The sequence below is a fragment of the Bubalus bubalis genome, chromosome 9, assembly GCF_019923935.1.
Source record: "Bubalus bubalis isolate 160015118507 breed Murrah chromosome 9, NDDB_SH_1, whole genome shotgun sequence".
NCBI lineage: Eukaryota > Metazoa > Chordata > Mammalia > Artiodactyla > Bovidae > Bubalus > Bubalus bubalis.
Genome location: NC_059165.1, coordinates 101222634 through 101242282, shown reverse-complemented (window position 1 = coordinate 101242282; position 19649 = coordinate 101222634). Strand labels below are relative to the sequence as shown.

At 37.1% G+C, this 19649-nt stretch overlaps 1 protein-coding gene across 1 annotated transcript; it reads right to left on the bottom strand.

Moving 5' to 3' along the window:
* Positions 1–11591: 11591 nt before the first annotated feature.
* LOC123335290 (olfactory receptor 7A10-like) lies at positions 11592–12524 on the bottom strand. Its single transcript, XM_045161892.1, has one exon. It carries the CDS (start codon positions 12522–12524, stop codon positions 11592–11594), a length of 933 nt encoding a protein of 310 aa, XP_045017827.1.
* Between the last annotated feature and the right edge of the window lie 7125 nt (positions 12525–19649).

Below are 19649 nucleotides of genomic sequence, written 5' to 3'. Positions count from 1 at the left end.
CTATTTCTTATTCATTTGGCTAACTGGTTTTACATGATCTAATAGCAGAGGAAGCCAGACTCTATCTCTCTTTTTATATGTAGCATCTTCTCTTTGTTATTCTTTGATTTTGTTCCTTTTCTGATGAGTCCTAAGGGCTTACTCCAGTTCTAGGTCTGATCTTTGCCCAAGCTTTAACAATGACCTCCCAAGTCTGTACACATAAGACTGGTACATACCTTGATTATTCCAACATTTTTACAGAGTAACATTTTTTGTTACTATTAGTAACAAAATAGTATTATTAGTTTTTCCAATTTTTAATGTTTTTCCTATTATATTCTGGACAATGTATACATACATTTCTTTCATTGTACTCTATCTTCTCAACAATGATGATAGATCTAAACATGCAGGGACTTCTATTTTGTTCACCTTTATGTTTTAACCAAGTGTGTAAATGCAGATACACTTGTACAAAAATCAATTTATAAAAATGAAAAGTTATGAAATAAAAATAATGGCAAGGAGATTGAAACCAGGTTAAAATAGTAGACTTTCAAAACAAATGCAGTAAATAAAATTAAATAAAGTGTTGAAAACTATTTGAACAAGAAATACAGTAGCATTAACTTATGATATCAATATAGGTTAAATTGGCAATGAACTAGATATAAAATAAAATAATATATAATATTCCTAGAGTTTACTCGTATGTAGCACATGCTCAATTATTATTTGTTGAATGAATTAAGACTGAAGTATCTCATTATTTATGGACACACAATACATGACAAGGTTGTACTTCAATTTATTTAGAAGGAATGAATTGCTGGAAAAAAAAAACTAGCACAAACATCTATCAAGCTTGCAAAAATAACATTTCCTCCTTCCCTCAAACATCTTACAAAAAATGAGAATTACAGCATCAGTGTAAGAAGAACCAACACAGTATATAGATAAACATATTGAAATCTACATATAAAATAGTTGGTAGATAAAACTATCTTAGATAAAGCAAGAAACTCAAAATAAGACAATAAACACATTTAACTAAGTAAATATTTTTAAAATTATTGCCAAAGTGTCACCTAAAAGTCAACTGAAAACCAGTCTTTTGTAACAGTTATTTGAAAGGCTATTAACTGTGGAAAAATTGACTTATAATTTATGGGTACATAATAGTAATAGGCAAATCAAAGTGGTGACAAAATACATAGATATTTACTCTACCTCAGTATATAATTTGAGAAAACAAGAAGAAATATCTTTCATAGCATCATCTTGGGAAAAAACTTAAAGATCTCACACTTTGGAGTGAGAAGCTTTGAATTAGTAGCAGTGGCATACTCTGATTTTTCTGGCAGAAACATGACTGTTACAACTTTTTAGGTAAACAGTCTGAAGACAGCTATCAATATTTAAAATGCAGATAGTCTTTAATTTGAGGGTCTTCAGAGTTGGCATGATTGACATTCAAGTCCAGATCATTGTGGTGGAATCTGTCTTATACATTGTGACCCCTGTGGAGCCACCCGTGTGATAGACAAAAAAGAAACCAGAATATTGCTCAGTGTACCCTGGGTGACAAAATCATCCATGATTCTAACCACAATTCAAACATCACTATCTCAACATTTATTAGTAGCATTGATTAAAGAAACAGCATAACAATAAAGAATATGAGAATAAAAGTGAGGGTAACACAGGCACACCATGAAATGTTGAATAGCCATAAACAATGAATCATCATTAGACTAGTGATTGGAGTCAAGTCCATGAGGAAATATTAAAATGGAGCAAGGGGTAGGAAAAATGACTTCATTCAAACAAAAGAGTACTTATGAAGTATATGGAGCCTGTGTGGATAATATAAAAAGTGAAGTTTTAAAAGAATCTAAAAATTTATGGAAAGTTTTTGAGAATAAAATTAGGTTAAATGAGAATAAAATTAGGTTAAGTGAGTGGTTTTAAAACAAGTATAAATAAATAAATTTAAATTTTTAAAAACTATACATTATATGTGGAATCTAGAAAAATAGTACTGATGAACCTATTTGCAGGGAAGGAATGGAGATGCAGACATAGAGAATGGACTTGTGGATGCAGTGGGGGAAGGAGAGGGGAAATAAACTGAGCAAGTAGCATTGACATAAATATGCTACCATGTGTAAAACAGCTAGCTATAACACAGGGAGCCCAGACCTAGAGGAGTAGGGTGGCAGGGGGAGGGCGGGAGGCTCAAGAAGAGGGGATATATATTTATATACAATATAATTATTAAAAAAAATATAATTCTGGCTTATTCGGGTTGTTCTGCAGAAACCAGAACAACATTGTAAAGCAATTATCCTCCAAATAAAAAATAACTGTATGAGACAAAATAAAATGAAATTCTATAACTAAGTTATATAAAAATATGAACTAGTAATAATTTAATGAGATCAACATTGATTACTAGCATAAAATTAAACTAGCAAAGATCTGGAAATAAATAATTCAACAGAAGAGCTTTTAGAATGTAAGGAGAAAACGGTATTTAGGTTAGAATTTAATCTTATAAGAAGATTCGTGGATTTCAGTGTGCTAAAAGAGAATAGAGATTATCTTTAGTCAAATGGTAAAGAAGACTACCTTACACATGACGGCCAAATGTGATGCAACTTTTAGACATGATGTAATAAAAACAGGCAAAAAGAACAATAAGAAATAACAGAGATGTAAAAATGTGTTGGATGTCAAATGCAAATTGGCACTTGCCATTTGACAGGTGCGCTGTTGCAGCAGCTGACCTCCAACACCCCTGAAGGAGCTCAGGGTGGAGAGCAGAAATGAGGCACTCTGTGCTGGTGGCAGGAGTAGGGGACAGGGGGAACTGGTGGGACAGGTCTACAGATAGTTAGATACTCTCAGGAACTGATTTTATGAGCCCAAGTCTTGTATCTCCTCATGTCTAGAAAAGCACTAAAATCCTTCATAGTGACAATTGTTTCTTGTGAATAGCGAAGCTTCATGAGACCAGCAGAAACTGTCTACAAAAAAATATGTGCTCAACTGCATACCAAAATCACATTTATGCCATCATTTTGCCCCTACCTCTTTGGAGCTATCTGAGGTGCTGTCTTCTGGTCTGCAGACCTCCTATTGTTACAAATAAAACTTCACTTGCAACTTTCATGGTGTGCACTCTTTTTCATTGACATGGAAAAAGTGTAAAGGGCAATGTATTAGCACTGTGCTGTGCTGTGTTAAGTTGCTTCAGTCGTGTCTGACTCTTTGCAACCCCATTGACTGCAGCATGCCAGACTCCTCTGTCCACAGGAATTCTCCAGGCAAAAATACTGGAATGGGTTGCCATGTCCTCCTCCAGGGAATCTTCCCTACCTAGTGATCAAACCCACATCTCTTATGTCTCTTGCATTGGCAGGCAGGTTCTTTACCACTAGGGCCACCTGGGAACCCCCATATCAGCACTACTGAGTCACAATTTTTAGCATCATTTTTCTTAAAACAATGATTTGCAAGTCGAAAACATTAAAGTGACAGCTCATCTCCTTCAGGGAAAAAATAAAACTTAAAAATAGAAAACAACGGAGAACACACAGTGTGATTGATGGATAGGTTTGACCACACAAAATTTATAAACACCCACAGTTCCCCTCCAATACATTATATATAGATAAACGAACTAAATGACAAACAGCCACAAACATTTTTTGTGTGAAAAAAAAAAAGTCCAATTCTTTTTTTTTACCATTTTATTTATTTATTTTAATTTATTTATTTTAATTAGAAGCTAATTACTTTACAATATTGTATTGGATTTGCCATACATCAACATGAATCCGCCACAGGTGTGCACATGTTCCCAGTCCTGAACCCCCCTCCCACCTCCCTCCCCGAAGCATCCCTCTGGGTCATCCCAGTGCACCAGCCCCAAGCATCCTGTATCCTGCATCAAACCTGGACTGGCGATTCATTTCTTATATGATATGATACATGTTTCAATGCCATTCTCCCAAATCATCCCCCCCTCACTCTCCCACAGAGTCCAAAAGACTGTTCTATACATCTGTGTCTCTTTTGCTGTCTTGCATACAGGGTTATAGTTACCATCTTTTAAAATTCCATATATATGTGTTAGTATACTGTATTGGTATTTTTCTTTCTGGCTTACTTCACTCTGTATAATCAGCTCCAGTTTCATCCACCTCATTAGAACTGATTCAAATGTATTTTTTTAATGGCTGAGTAATACTCCATTGTGTATATGTACCACAGCTTTCTTATCCACTTATCTGTTGATGGACATCTAGGTTTCTTCCATGTCCTGGCTATTATAAACAGTGCTGCGATGAACACTGGGGTACATGTGTCTCTTGCAATCAAAAAATAGGAATAAATTTCTCTGATTCTTCTCTACCAAAGCAAGGAGTCAATTTGAGATAAAGAAAGTAAATGGCTAATAAATCCACAAACATATCTACCCTCATAGGTAATGAAATGATTGCAAAGTAAGATAATTAGCATATCCCTTCTCACATCTAAATTTTTTTTTCACAGAAGATACTGTGAAATATGTTTCTCACAACCACAAGGACTTTTGCAAAGATGCATTTGCAAGAATTCCTTGGTGTGGATCTTTCTTATCAATAAGTAAACATAGCCAAATATGTCATCTTAAAACTTAGAAAGAATGCTTTCATTTCATTTTATACCCCTCCACAGCTAGTACACTATTTCTCCACTCCAGTTAATTAATAAGATACTTGGACATAAGTCCTACTTTAACTAGAAGCGCTTTTTTGCCTCTCATCCCTTTTCTGATGGAGCTTCCATTCCTATTAATATTTCATTCTTATCACTGAACATTACCTTACTGAGTTCAATGTTCATGTCTCTTTTTTAGCATCTAAAAAATACTTTGAATTTTCACCAAGCAACCACATCCTGTCCATCCTGAGGGATGCAGTAGGGGACTATATACAACTCCCTGTCTGCTCATTAGCACATTTCTCTCTTGTTACAAATGCTTCTAAATAATTGATCTTCTTGCCAGACACTGGTCTGAACAGAAAGAATAATTTCCTTGTTGAATCTCTGTTCCTATGCAACTGGGCTATAACCCGAGTGGATTCAATTTTTATTATTCCTTATCTAATACTTCTCCTGACTTCCAAAGGTCTAACCTTAAGTTGTTTTTTCCAGTTTATAATGTTGAGTGACTCATCTTGCTTACATTTATTGGACTTCCAAAGCCTTGACTTGTGATGGGGATAAAACTCCTGATAGTTCTAGAAGGTTGATTTTTCCCTTCATAACAAAGGCGATACTTTTTTTTTTCTATACATAAAACTTTGATAATACAGTCCTTAGCTTTGTGACACTTTTGCCAAATAATGAGGGATTTCATATTTATATAGCAGTAGAAGTGTTAGTTAAAATTCAGTATTAAAAGTTTGTTAATTACAAGAGATATATTTAGGCCTTAGCACTTTATATGTATTGTCTAATTTTGTTTTGAAAAGTCTTATCTATGCATGCTCAGTCATTTAGTCGTGTCTGATTCTTTTGTAACACTATGGACTGTAGCCTGCCAGGCTCCTCTCCATGGGATTTTTTCAGGCAAGAGTACTGGAGTGGGTTGCCATTTTCTCCTTCAGGGGATCTTCCTGATCCAGGGATAGAAGAGGCATCTCCTGTGTCTCCTGCATTGCAAGCAGATTCTTTACCCACTGAGCCACTGGGGAAGTCCTATTCTCTATGAACAGTTACTGTTATGATCTCTGTTCTTCATGCAAGAGTGGGGTTTAGAGGGATTTAGTGATCTGCTCACATTATAGTCTGATTAACGAATAGAATCTTGATTAGAAATATGTCAGGATGCTTGCAGTTCTCAAACTCTGTAGCAGTGTTTATCAACCATGTATGATTTTCCTCCTGGGGATATTTAACATTGTCTGGAGGGACAGGCTGGTGACATTGGCAATGCAGAGAATAACACCAACAAATAATCATCCAACACAAATGTCAATGGTAAGAATATAAATTCTGGACCAACACTTCAACTTTTTGATGTGCACAGGAGTAAACTAGGGAACTAGGGACACTAGTTCAAATATAAATTCTGATTCAGCATGTCTCCTGTGATCCCAGAAACTCTGCATTTCTAACAAGCTCCTGGATGATATTGATGCTGCAGGTCCTAATCTATGGACCACTGTCTGAGTTGCAAGACTGTGGTCATGTGTTCAGAGTCAGGTGTGTTAAATTTTTATTCACCATATATTTTGCTAATATAAGATTTTAATGAAAAACATATTCAACCAATTCAGGGGCTACCGTATATTCTGTGTATGATTTATATTACAAACCTCAAGGGACTTCATTTAGTATACTTCTGAAAAGACTGTGTAGTAAACAGAATGTGTTGTGCTCAGTTGCATCAGACTCTTTGGACTGTAGCCTGCCAGGTTCCTATGTCCATGGGATTTTCCAGGCAAGAATAGTGGAGTGGGCTGCTATTTCCTCCTTCAGGGGATCTTTGTGACCCAGGGATCAAACCTGCATCTCCTGCATTGGCAGGTGAATTCTTTACCAGTAAAGCCACTTGGGAAACCAGTAAACAAAATAAGGACTTCCAAAAGATGTCTACCTACAAATCCCAAAAACCTTAGAATATGTTAGTTTATATATTATATAAATATATTATATAAATGTAATTATATATTAAATAAAATTTTTTCTCAGACAACTAAGTTTAAGCCTCTCATTTCACTTGTTTAACTTACCTTGGGTGAGGCTATGTTACCTTGAAATTTCATCTTAATAGAAGACTAAGTTCTAAGTACTTCTGGAGACAGGCTACCTGCTCTAGCTGACCCAGTAAATGGCCTTTTCATAAATGTAAGTGTGAGTCTGATGGTCTGATTCTGAGGCCTTTGAGGAATAAATATAGGAAAATAATTTACTATGAAAATTAATTTACTATGAAAATCACCCTATTTTAATTCTGTTTCTAAATTTCTACACTGTTGTTCATGTTAATTCAAACATTCATTCTTTGATTTCTATCGTCTCCAACTTCCTCTCAAATTCTCTTTCACCGTAAAAGAAGAGATCATAGTTGTCTATGCATTTGTACGTAACTGTGTTTGTGCTCATTTGAAAGAAGAACGTGTACAAATGCACATACACAGACCATTCCCATGAATGTTTTCTTTGAATATAATTAAATATTTCCACACACTTTTTTAATTCACCATACATCTCTCTGAATTTTTTTTAATCCCACAGTACCTTCAGAAATATAGAATTCCCAGATGGCTCAGTGGTAAAGAATCCACCTGCCAATGCAGGAGACATGGGTCAGAAAGATTCCCTGGAGAAGGGAATGGCAACCCACTCTAGTGTTCTTGCCTGGGAAATCTCGCCAGAGGAACCTGGCAGGCTACAGCCCATGGGGTGCAAAGAACCAGACACAACTGAAGCAATTTAGCATGCTTGTACCTTCAGAAGTAAGAAAATTGAGGTTTATGGAAACTAAATTTTTACTAATTACATATAAAACCCTTAAAGCTTATTTTGTATTTTCTTGAATTATTAATATGTACAAATGCAAAACTGCAGTATGAACTCTTGATTCTGTAAAGTTTCTTTAATTCATCAAAATTTGCACTTAACAGGTGCAGTTTATTATGTTCATTATATGCCAATGAATTCTTTATTTTTGTAAATTAATTTATTTATTTATTTGGAATTCTTTAAATGAAAAAAATCTCATGGTTGAAGTGCGATCTAGAAAGCACAAAGGTAGCTGATTCACCCTTAAAATGAATGGAAGGTATGTTTTCTAACTATGACAAAAGCAAAATGTCACAAATATATAGGATCAGTGCATTGAAGTCAAAGTAATTTATATGCTAAATATGTTTTCTTTTCTGTAAATAGAATTTTTAAAATAGAAATGAAGTAAACTGACCATAAATTTGTTCGAGACCGAAAGGCACTATAGACACACATGGGACATGGACGAGCCTTAAAACCCACCACAGAGCCTGACAACTGACTCCACATTCATAAGGAACTCAGTAGAATTCAGAACAACTTCACATTATGTAGCCCCTTTTAATAATAAAGGCATTCATTTAAACCACTTGATTTTCTGAAGACCTATTATACAACAATGGTTAACTGATACAACAAAGTCATCTGAACTGAGGACAGTTCTAAGAGTTCACTACTTCTTATGTCAGCGATCTCTGTTCTGATATTTGAGGACACTGTTCATGATAACTCTGATATAGTTTATTTCAGACAACTCTACTAAAAAGTGAGGTTCTGTTCCAGGGAACTTGGACAGGTGAGAAGGAGTTGCATTTTCATGCAGAAAATCAGCTGTCCCTGAATCACATGATTGGAAAGGAATTCAAACTCTCCTGTGAGTCATAACATCTCATGAAGATTAACATCTTGTTCATTCTACAAGTAGACATGGAATGAATAATATGTTAGTCCACTACTCCTTTAGAGATGATGTTGCAATTTAGAAAAGATTGAGGCATATCATCTACAGAAATGGAAGGATTTATATATGTAGGCAGCACGACATTTTCAAACAGATTTAGGAAGATGACCAATCCCATTGAAACACATGAAACAATCCAACAAGTCCTTCACTCCATTATATAAACCCTCTAAAAGATAAACATAAATCTTCCATATGTCAATGAGTAGATTTACAACTTGAAAAGCAAATATTTGCATATAATGTATAATTTTAAAGTTTGCTTTGTCATATTTAGGGTCACTTATGTCTCAATATTGGAAAAAAAACCTGAGATCATGGCAACTTGTCCTATTACTTTATGGTGAATAGAATGGAAAAAGGTGGAAGCAGTGACAGATTTCCTCTTCTTGGGCTCTAAAATCACTGTGGATGGTGATTGCAGCCATAAAATTAGAAGACAGTTGTTTCTTGGCAGGAAAGCTGCAACAAACCTAGACATGTGTGAAAAAGCAAAGACATCACTTTGCCAAAAAAGGTCCGTATAATCAAGGCTATGGTCTTTCTAGTAGTCATGTACGGATGTGCGAGCTGGACCATAAAAAAATGTAGAGTGTCAAAGAACTGTGATGCTGGAGAAGACTTTTGAGAACCCCTTGGACAGCAAGGAGATCAAAACAGTCAATCCTAAGGGAAATCAATCCTGAATATTCATTGGAAGGATTGATGCTGAAGCTAAAGCTCCAATCATTTGGCCACCTGATGCAAGGGAGCTGACTCACTGGAAAAGACCCTGATGCTGGGAAGGGAGAAGGAGAAGAGGGCAACAGAGGATGAGATGGTTGGATGGCATCATCGACTCAATGGACATGAACTTGGGCACCCTCTGGTAGATGGTGAGGGACAGGGAAGCCTGGATTGCTGCAGTCCATGGGGTCGAAAAGAGTCAGACACGACTTGGTAACTGAACAGCAACAATGAGTCCAAGGACATATTAAGTTAATTTGTTTATTCTAAGTTGTGTTGAATAAATACTCCACATGGAGACATATACCTAATGACCAATTTTTTGCCAGTGGCTATGGCAGGCATTGTGGACATGGAATTGAATAAGAGAATAGGATCCTAGTGAGGAGAATAAAAGTCAGTGACTGGATATAAAATACAATATATATTGTATAAATTACTATAGAGATATAGAAAAATGATGGCCCCAAAAGGAAAAAAAATTGTCTGAGACCTTCCTTTAAATCTTATATAAACATATAAATGTGATCGTTTCTGAGTGTATTTCTTTCCAAGGGAGTGTACAACTCATGACTAATCTTTTACTTAAAAAACAAAACATAGCTTCAGGCAGTTCAGTCCCCCAATTGTGTCAGATTCTTTGTGACCCCATGGACTTCAGCATGCCAGGTCTCCCTGTCCATCACCACTCCTAGGGCCAACACAAACTCATGCCCATTGAGCCAGTGACACCATCCAACCATCTCATCCTCTGTCATCCCCTTCTTCTCCTGCCTTCAATATTTCCCAGCATCAGGGTCTTTTCAAATGAGTCAGTTTTTTGCATCAGGTGGCCAAGGTACTGGAGTTTCAGCTTCAGCATCAGTCCTTCCAATGAATATTCAAGACTGATTTTCTTTAGGATGGACTAGTTGGATCTCCTTGCAGTCCAAGGGACTCTCAAGAGTCTTCTCCAACACCACAGTTCAAAAGCATCAATTCTTCGGTGCTCAGCTTTCTTTATAGTCCAACTCCCACATCCATATATGACTACTGGAAAAACCATAGCTGTGACTAGATGGAGCTTTTGAAAGGTTGGTGCTGAACCACGAAAGATGAAAAGATTCTTGACCTCTGGAGGAGAAGAATTCAATCTGGGCCAGAGACAAGGCTTGATCGCTCAGAGCTTTTGTGTAATAAAGTTTTATTAACATATAAAAGAGATAGAGAAAGCTTCTGACATAGACATCAGAAGGGGACAGAAAGAATACCCACCTGCTAGTTTTTTTATAGCTAGTTTTTATATGCTGGATGTCATATAGTTACTAACAGTCTGTTAATAAAAGAGGAATGCCTAAAAACTCAGAGAATGGCACCAGGCCCTTCACCCACAAGATGCATTTTGAGATAATCTTGGCACCAGGCTGGTCATCCTGGGCCATAAACTGATTGACTTGAATCTTGTAGAATGGCAGATTACCATACAAATAGTTCCATTTACATGGATAAGGAGAACAATATATGAGGATAACATACTGGTTTGTCAAATCAGTTCTGAGCCTTTAGGGGGAACCTACTTGAAGTCAGGGTTTGGGGTAAATGCATAGCACATTAACATAGCTTAAGGCAAACATTTCCAGGAGAAAAATGCGTTGGTTAGCTCAAGATTTGAGAAAAGTTAAGTTCAGGTGGAACCAGGTGTCATTATGGCAACACAGTATTTTAAGAGAAACCTCTTTTTAAATTTGTATACAGAAGGGGAAAAATATATCACTAGTTTGTTTTCTGACACTTAAGAGGGAGATTTAAAAAAAAAAATGTCTGACACTTGCAACCTATTTCCTCCGTTTGGAGACCCGTGGCCTTCCTGCCTGTTACCCTCTCACTTTGTTGGCAAACTAATGTCTCTGCTTTTCAATATGCTGTCTAGGTTGGTCACAGCTATTCTTCCAAGGGAGCAAGTGTCTTTTGATTTCATGGCTGCAATAACCATCTGCAGTGATTTTGGAGCCCAAGAAAGTAAAGTCTGTCACTGTTTCCACTGTTTCCCCATCTATTTGTCATGAAGTGGTGGGACTGGATACCATGATCTTGGTTTTCGGAACGTTGAGTTTTAAGCCAACATTTTCACTTTCCTCTTTCACTTTCATCAAGAGGCTCTTTAGTTCTTCTTCACTTTCTGATATAAGGCTTGATATTATATTTTTTATTTGAGAAAAATAATTTTAAATAAATTCAAAGTCATATGATTTGAAATAGAAAATAATTTGGGAGAGCAGGAAAATGATAAGAGGTAAAACTGCTGAAATCATACCTTCTGGCTCCAATATTATGAACCCTGTACTCATATGGCCTTGTTCAACTCCAGGACAGTTGCACCCTATGTAGCTGCCATCCCCACATATCTTTTCATAGCCTTCTTTATGTCTTTATTTCTCAGACTGTATATGAAGGGGTTCAGCATGGGTGTGACCACTGTGTACATCAATGAGGCTGTTGCACTTGAGTGTGAGCTGTGGGTAACAGCAGAGCTTAGGTACACTCCTAAGCATGTACAATAGAATAAGGAGACAATTGAAAGGTGAGATGCACAAGTGGAAAATGCTTTATACTTTCCCTGAGATGATGAGATTCTACAAATGGAAGACACTATCTTAGAGTATGAGTAAATGATACCAACCAGGGGACCACCACCCAGAAGTGGGGCTGCAAAATACATCACTATGTCATTAAGAAAGGTATCAGTGCAGGCAAGTTGAATCAACTGATTAAGTTCACAGAAATAATGAGGGATTTCTAAATGTGTATAGAAGCCCAGCTGCAAAACCATTAAGGTTTGTAAGAAGGAATGCAAGACACTGATGATCCAGGAGACCAGGAGCATAATGCCACAAAGCCATGGATTCATAATGACTGTGTAGTGGAGGGGGTGACAGATGGCCACAAAGCGGTCATAGGCCATCACTGTTAGGAGAAAATCATCCATCCCTACGAAGAGTATGACAAAGTACATCTGAGTAATGCAGCTTTCATAGCTTATCAGCTTTCCCTGGTTCTGGATGTTCCACAGCATCTTTGGGATGGTTGTAGAGGTAACACAGAGGTCTACAAAGGACAGGTTGGAGAGGAAGAAGTACATAGGTGTGTGGAGGTGGGAGTTAGAAATGGTGGCTAGGATGATAGCCAGATTTCCAAACACAGTGATCAGATACATGAAAAAGAGAATCATGAATGTGATGGGCTGCAATTCTTGTTTGTTTGAAAATCCCAGAAGAAGAAATCCTGAAACTACTGTAAGATTTTCTTCTTCCATTTGTTGAAGTTGAGTATAAGAAAGGAGAAAAATATCATTAGTTATCTTTACACAAATGGCTTTCACCCACAAAATTGAAATGGTTAGTTTATATTTTGTAGTAACAAAATTAGCATCAATACTTTTGTGTATGGACCTAATCCTCTGTGGGATTCCCTATTGCTATCCCTGATTAGCAAATTTTCCCATTTTTAGCTTTTTTGTCACCATGTTATGTTCCACCCTTATTAGAAATTCTATCATTTATTTCTGGAATTCATATTGTTTGCTGACAATTTTCCTATTACTGTCTAGTCTTTGAGTGCAAGAAGATGAGAAGCAAAAGCACCTAACATGCATAAAAGCATCACATATGATGTACCCACAGCTAACTTCATAATAAATGGTGAAAAAACTTAAAGTTTTACCTGTATGATCAGGAGCAAGACAAGGGTACCCTCTCTCACCACTCTTATTCCACATGGTACTAGAAGTCCCTAGTCAGAGCATTAAAGAACAAAAAAGAAATAAAACATGTAAGACTTGGAAAATAAGTAAAACTGTCTTTGTTTGCAGATGACATACATATAATACAATCCTAAAAAAAATCTGTGAAAAATGTTACAGCTAGTAAAGAAATTCATTAAAATGCAGGATACAAAATTAACATATAAAAATAAGTAACAATTCTTTTAATTTAAATTTATTTATTTTAATTGGAGGCTAGTTACTCTACAATATCAAATTATCAAAAAGGAAATAAAGAAAGCAGTAGTATTTACAATAGTATTAAAACCAACCAAATGCTTAGGAATAAGTTCAACCAATGAGGGAAAGTGTCTCTATGCTGAAAATTACAAGACATCGTTGATAGGAATCGAAGAAGATACAAATAAGTGGAAAGTATCCCATGTTTCTAGATTAAAAAAAATATTATTCTTATAATGTTTATATTAGTCAAAGCAAATCTACAGATTCAATGCAATCCCTGTCAAGATTTCAATGGCATTTCTCACAGAAACAGGTAAACAATCCTGAAATTCATAAGAAATCACAAAACCATAAATACCCAAAGTAATCTTGAGAAAGAAGGACAGAGCTAGAGTCATCACACTTTCTGCTTTCAAAAATATACTACAAAGCTACAGTCATCAAAACAGCAGGGTACTAGCATAAAAACAGACATGTATCACTATGTAACAAAACTGGGATCCCATTAATAAAATGACACTTAGATGGTTAATTCATCTATGACAAAGACCACATTAATATAAAATAGAGAAAATATGGCCTCTTCTCTAAGTAATACTGGAAAAATTGTCCAGCTACGTAGAGCAGATTGATATTGGACCACTACTTTATGGTAGTCAAAGAAATTCCTCCTAAATGAATTAAAGACATAAGTAGACCTAAAACCATTAAAATCCTATAGAAAAACATATGGAAATGATTTCTTAGCATAGTTCTTGGAAATATTTATTTTGGATTTGACATGTCAACAAAGTATCAAAATAAGAAATAACCAAGAGGCACTACATCAAACTAGACAGCATCCACAGGAAAAAATAAAAAACAAACTAACAGCATGACAAAAAAAAAAAAAAGATATGGAAATGGAAAGAATATTTTCAAACCAGATATCTGAAAGGGAGTTAATATTCAAACTATAAAAGGAACTCATACAACCTAGCAGGGCTTTCCTGGTAGCTTAGTGATAAAGAATCTGCCTGCCAATGCAGGAGTCAGAGGACACGTGGGTTTGATCCCTGGGTCAGAAATATCTCCTGCAGGAGGAAATGACAACCCACTCCAATATTCTTGCCTGGAAAACTCTATGGACAGAGGAACCTGGAAAGTTACAGTTCATGGTGTTGCAAAGAGTCAGACACAACTGAGACTACTGAGCATACAACCCAGTAGCAAAAGAAATTCAAATAAAAAATAGGGAAAGGATATGAGTAGATGTTTTCCAAAGAGATATTCAAATGGTCAACAGGTGTGTGAAAAGGCACACAACAATGCTGTTCATTAGGGAACTTCAAGTCAAAACTGAATGAAATATCAGCTATTCCTGTTATAATGGTGATTGTCAAAAATACTAGAGCTAAGAAGTGATTATAAGAATGTGGAGAAAAGTGAACTTTGTGCACTACTGGTGTTAATATAATTTGCAAAATCTGTGTAATCTGTGAAATGGCCATTATATAAAACAGAATGGAGTTTCATCAGAAACAATTAGAAAAAGACTACAATTCAATAACTTCAGCTCTGGAAAGTGAAAGTGTTAGTCACTCAGTCATGTCTGACTCTTTGCAACCCCATGAATTATAGCCCACCAGGCTCCTCTGTCCATGGAATTCTCCAAGCAAGAATACTGGAGGGGGTTGCCATTTCCTTCTCCAGGGGATCTTCTTGCCACATTGGAAATAGGTACACAAGTGATTTATTAGCACTAAGGAGATAGAGGAAATTTCACTAATATTTTTGTTTAAATCAATGATTTAAGACTGAAGAATGTTAAAGTGACACCTCAAATATTTCAGCAATGAAAACAAAAAATTAAAATGCAGTGGAGGGAGAATTCTATGGCTGATGGATTGATTTGATCACGAAAAGTTGTAAACACTCACAGTGGCCCACAGACACATTTATAATATGTAAAAGAGCTAAGTGGCAAGTAGTCAGTTTGTGGAAAAACTTCAATTCTTTGAAAGAACTCAGTGAAAAGCAGGAATTAAAATATTCCAACCCAATATACTGAATCAAATGCCACATACATATAATTTGCATCAAGAAAGTAAATGTCTAACATCCACATATATATTCATCCTCACAAGGTAATAAAAAGTTGCAGAATAAATCTGGTTGCATACCTCTTTGACATATAAAATAATTTTTTTTCACATGGACACCCTGAGTGACAGAAGATATTCTGAAATGTGTATCTCATGAAATGCTATTGTAAAGATTCATTTGCAGTCATTCCTTGGTCCTGATCTTCTTATCATATGGGTATATAGTTAAATAGGCACTATCTTAAAAATGAAAGGAAACCCCACACTTCCCTGAACGTCTCTCCACAACTAATATCTATTTGTTTACTCCTATTAATTAATAGGTTCTTGGACATAAATTTCACTTTCCTCAAAGTACATCACACCTCCCATTCCCCCCTCTAACTGGATTTCCATCACTAAGATTTAATTGGTATCATTGACCCTCAAATTGCTGAGTTCAATGTTCATGTTTATTTATAGCATCATAAAAATACATTGATCTATTAATCAAACAGCTTTTCAGGTGGCACAGTGGTAAAGAATCAGCCTGCCAATGAAGGAGCCACAGGAGAGTCAGGTTTCATCGCTGGGTTGGGAAGATCCCCTGGAGCAGGAAATGGCAACCCACTCCAGTATTCTTGCCTGGAAAATCTCATGGGCAGAGGAGCCTGGGTCACAGAGTCGGACATGACTGAGTGACTGAGCGCATGCACAGCGTGCGCACACACACACACACACACACACACACACACATGCAGACACACACACACACACACACACACACACACATCAATCAAACAAGTGAACAGCCACAATGATCTCTGGGCACTGGGTTAAACTGGATTGGCTTTCAGATGACCTCAGATAAGCAGTAGGCTTCCATATTATCTGTCTCTTCCATATCATCATATCTCTGTCAGTTAGGTATCAGAACTAAGCTGGATGGAAACTCTCTGTGTGGAAGTCCTCCCTGGGTGGTGGATGATGGAGACTGAAATTCAGTCCCCACAAGTCAGCTGTTAAAGGTCAGGCATCCTTCCCTGATCCAACTAAGGACAACAAAAGTGATAACTGTGCCCCACCCAATCCAAGTTTGCACTCATGGGAAACTGCAGTGAGAAGGTGTTTACAGCTCTCTCTCTGCTCATTATTTCCCTCCTTTACTACCAAATCCATGTAGGTGATTTCCCAGTGGGGCACTCATCTAGAGGGCATGAAATTTTTTCTGCTGAGTCTCTGCTCCTAGGAGACCAGGTTATGAGCCAGGTAAATTCTGACTTTATCACTCTTCCATTAACTCTTCTTCTTTCCAGAAGTCTAAATCCTAATGTTCTCATCAAAACCTGGAGTTAAAATTTTCTTAAAGCCTAAGACTGAAGATTCTGTATCATTTAGGTTCCCTGGAACTTCACACATTGATTTTTGATTGGGATAGCATCCCTGAAACTCCACAAAATTATTATTCCTCTGTTTTCAAAAGGGACAGATTGTAAAATTTAATATAAAACCTTGGGCAGTATACTCCTTGGCTTCCTGACACTTTGACCAAAGCAATTAGAAAACCCATAATTATATCACAAGATAAAAGCTGTGGCTTAGCCCCTTATTATAAAGTATGCATTATTTATAAGAGAAACATTAAAATAGACATTTCTCCAAAGAAGACATAAAGATAGTCATGAGACACATAAAAAGATGTTCAACATAGCTAATTATTAGACAAATGCAAATCAAATCTACAATAAGGTATCACCTCACACCAGTCAGTATGCTAAGTCGCTGCTAAGTTGCTTCAGTCGTGTCCGGCTCTGTGCGACCCCACAGACGGCAGCCCACCAGGCCCTGCTGTCCCTGGGATTCTCCAGGTAAGAACACTGGAGTGTGTTGCCATTTCCTTCTCAATGCGTGAAAGTGATAAGTGAAAGTGAAGTTGCTCAGTCGTGTCCGACTCTTAGCGACCCCCATGGACTGCAACCTACCAGGCTCCTCCATCCATGGGATTTTCCAGGCAAGAGTACTGGAGTGGGTTGCCATTGCCTTCTCCGACCAGTCAGTATGCCCATCATTAAAAAAAAATCTACAAACTATAAGTGCTGGAGAGGGTTTGGAGAAAAGGGAACCCTCTTACACTGTTGGTGGAAATATAAATTGATATTTATATTGATACAGCCACCATGGAGAATAGCATGGAGTTGTCTTAAAAAACTAAATATAAAACTACCATTTGATCCAGCAATCTCACTCCTAGGCATATATATAGGAAAACCATAATTTTAAACCAATACAATACTGTAAAGTTAAAAAACAAAATAAAATTAAAAAAATAAAACTAATGCAAAAAAAAAAAAAAAAGATAAATGTGCTCCAATGTTCACTGCAGCACTATTTACAATAGCCAGAACATGGACGCAACCTAAATGTCCATTGACAGAGGAATGAATAAAGAAAATGTGCAACATATACACAGTGGAATATCACTGAGTCATGAAAAAGAATGATATAATGCCATTTGTAGCAACACGGATAGACCTAGAGATTATCATACTGAGTGAAGTAAATCAGTAGAGAAACATCATATGGTATCACTTACATGGTACAAATGAACTTATTTATAAAACAGAAATAGTCAGAAATGTAAAAAGCAAACTTATGGATACCAGGGGGGAAAGGGAGGGGTAAATTGGGAGACTGAGATTGACACATGTACACTGTTGATGTAGTTTGGTCAATGAGTCATGTCCAACTTTTTGGGACCCCATGGACTGTAGCCTTCAAGACTCCTCTGTCCAGGAGACTTTTTCCAGGCTAGAATACTGGAGTGGGTTTCCATTTCCTCCTCCAGGGAATCTTTCCAAACAAGGGGTTAAAACCATGTCTCTTGCATCCCCTGCATTGGCAGGCAGATTCTTTACCACTGTACCACCTGGGAAGCCCCAATTCTGTTAATGGGAATGTAAATTGGTACAGCCACTATGTAGAGTAGTATGAAGATTCCTATATATATATATATACACACTATAAATAGAGCTACCATAGGATCCCACAACCCTACTTCTGCAGCATATATCTGGAGACAACCATAATTTGAAAAGATGCATGTACTCTGATGGGCACAAAGTAGTCAATGGTCACAAACCAGTCACAGGACATCAAACTCAGGAGAATATCGCCCAACTCTGAAAAGACTGTGAAAAAAATACATCTGGATAATGCAGCCTGAATAGGTCATGACTTTATTCCTTAATTACATACAGACTCTAAACATTGTTGAGGTGAAACAGATGTTGATAAATGTCATCAAGAGATAAAGTACATGGGGGTATGGAAATAAGAATCTGATTTGATGATTGCACTGACAAGCAGTTTTATGCATACAGTGATCAGGTGCTTGGAGTGGAAAAGTCCCAATATGGGGGCGGCACTCCTGGTGCCTCTGAAAATTACAGAAGTCATTCTGAAATTCAGGTAACTTCTTCTGGTTCCATGTGGTACAAGTGATTGCCAATAAAGTGTTTTAAAGATTAATATTCACACAAGCTCATGTTCAGTTCAGTTCAGTTCAGTTCAGTCGCTCAGTCGTGTCTGACTCCTTGTGACCCCATGAATCGCAGCATGCCAGGCCTCCCTGTCCATCACCAACTCCCGGAGTTAACTCAGGCTCATGTCCATCGAGTCCATGATGCCATCCAGCCATCTCATCCTCTGTCGTCCCCTTCTCCTACCGCCCGAAATTCCTCCCATCATCAGAGTCTTTTCCAATGAGTCAGCTCTTCACATGAGATGACCAAAGTACTGGAGTTTCAGCTTTAGCATCATTCCTTCCAAAGAAATCCCAGGGCTGATCGCCTTCAGAATGGACTGGTTGGATCTCCTTGCACTCCAAGGGACTCTCAAGAGTCTTCTCCAACACCACAGTTCAAAAGCATCGATTCTTCGGCGCTCAGCCTTCTTCACAGTCCAACACTCACATCCATACATGACCACAGGAAAAACCATAGCCTTGACTGGACGGACCTTTGTCGGCACAGTAATGTCTCTGCTTTTGAATATGCTATCTAGGTTCCTCATAACTTTCCTTCCATGGAGTAAGCGTCTTTTAATTTCATGACTGCAGTCACCATCTGCAGTGATTTTGGAGCCCAGAAAAATAAAGTCTGACACTGTTTCCACTGTTTCCCCATCTATTTCCCATGAAGTGTTGGGACTGGATGCCATGATCGTAGATTTCTGAATGTTGAGCTTTAAGCCAACTTTTTCACTCTCCATTTTCACTTTCATCAAGAGGCTTTTGAGTTCCTCTTCACTTTCTGCCATAAGGGTGGTGTCATCTGCATATCTGAGGTTACTGATATTTCTCCCAGCAATCTTG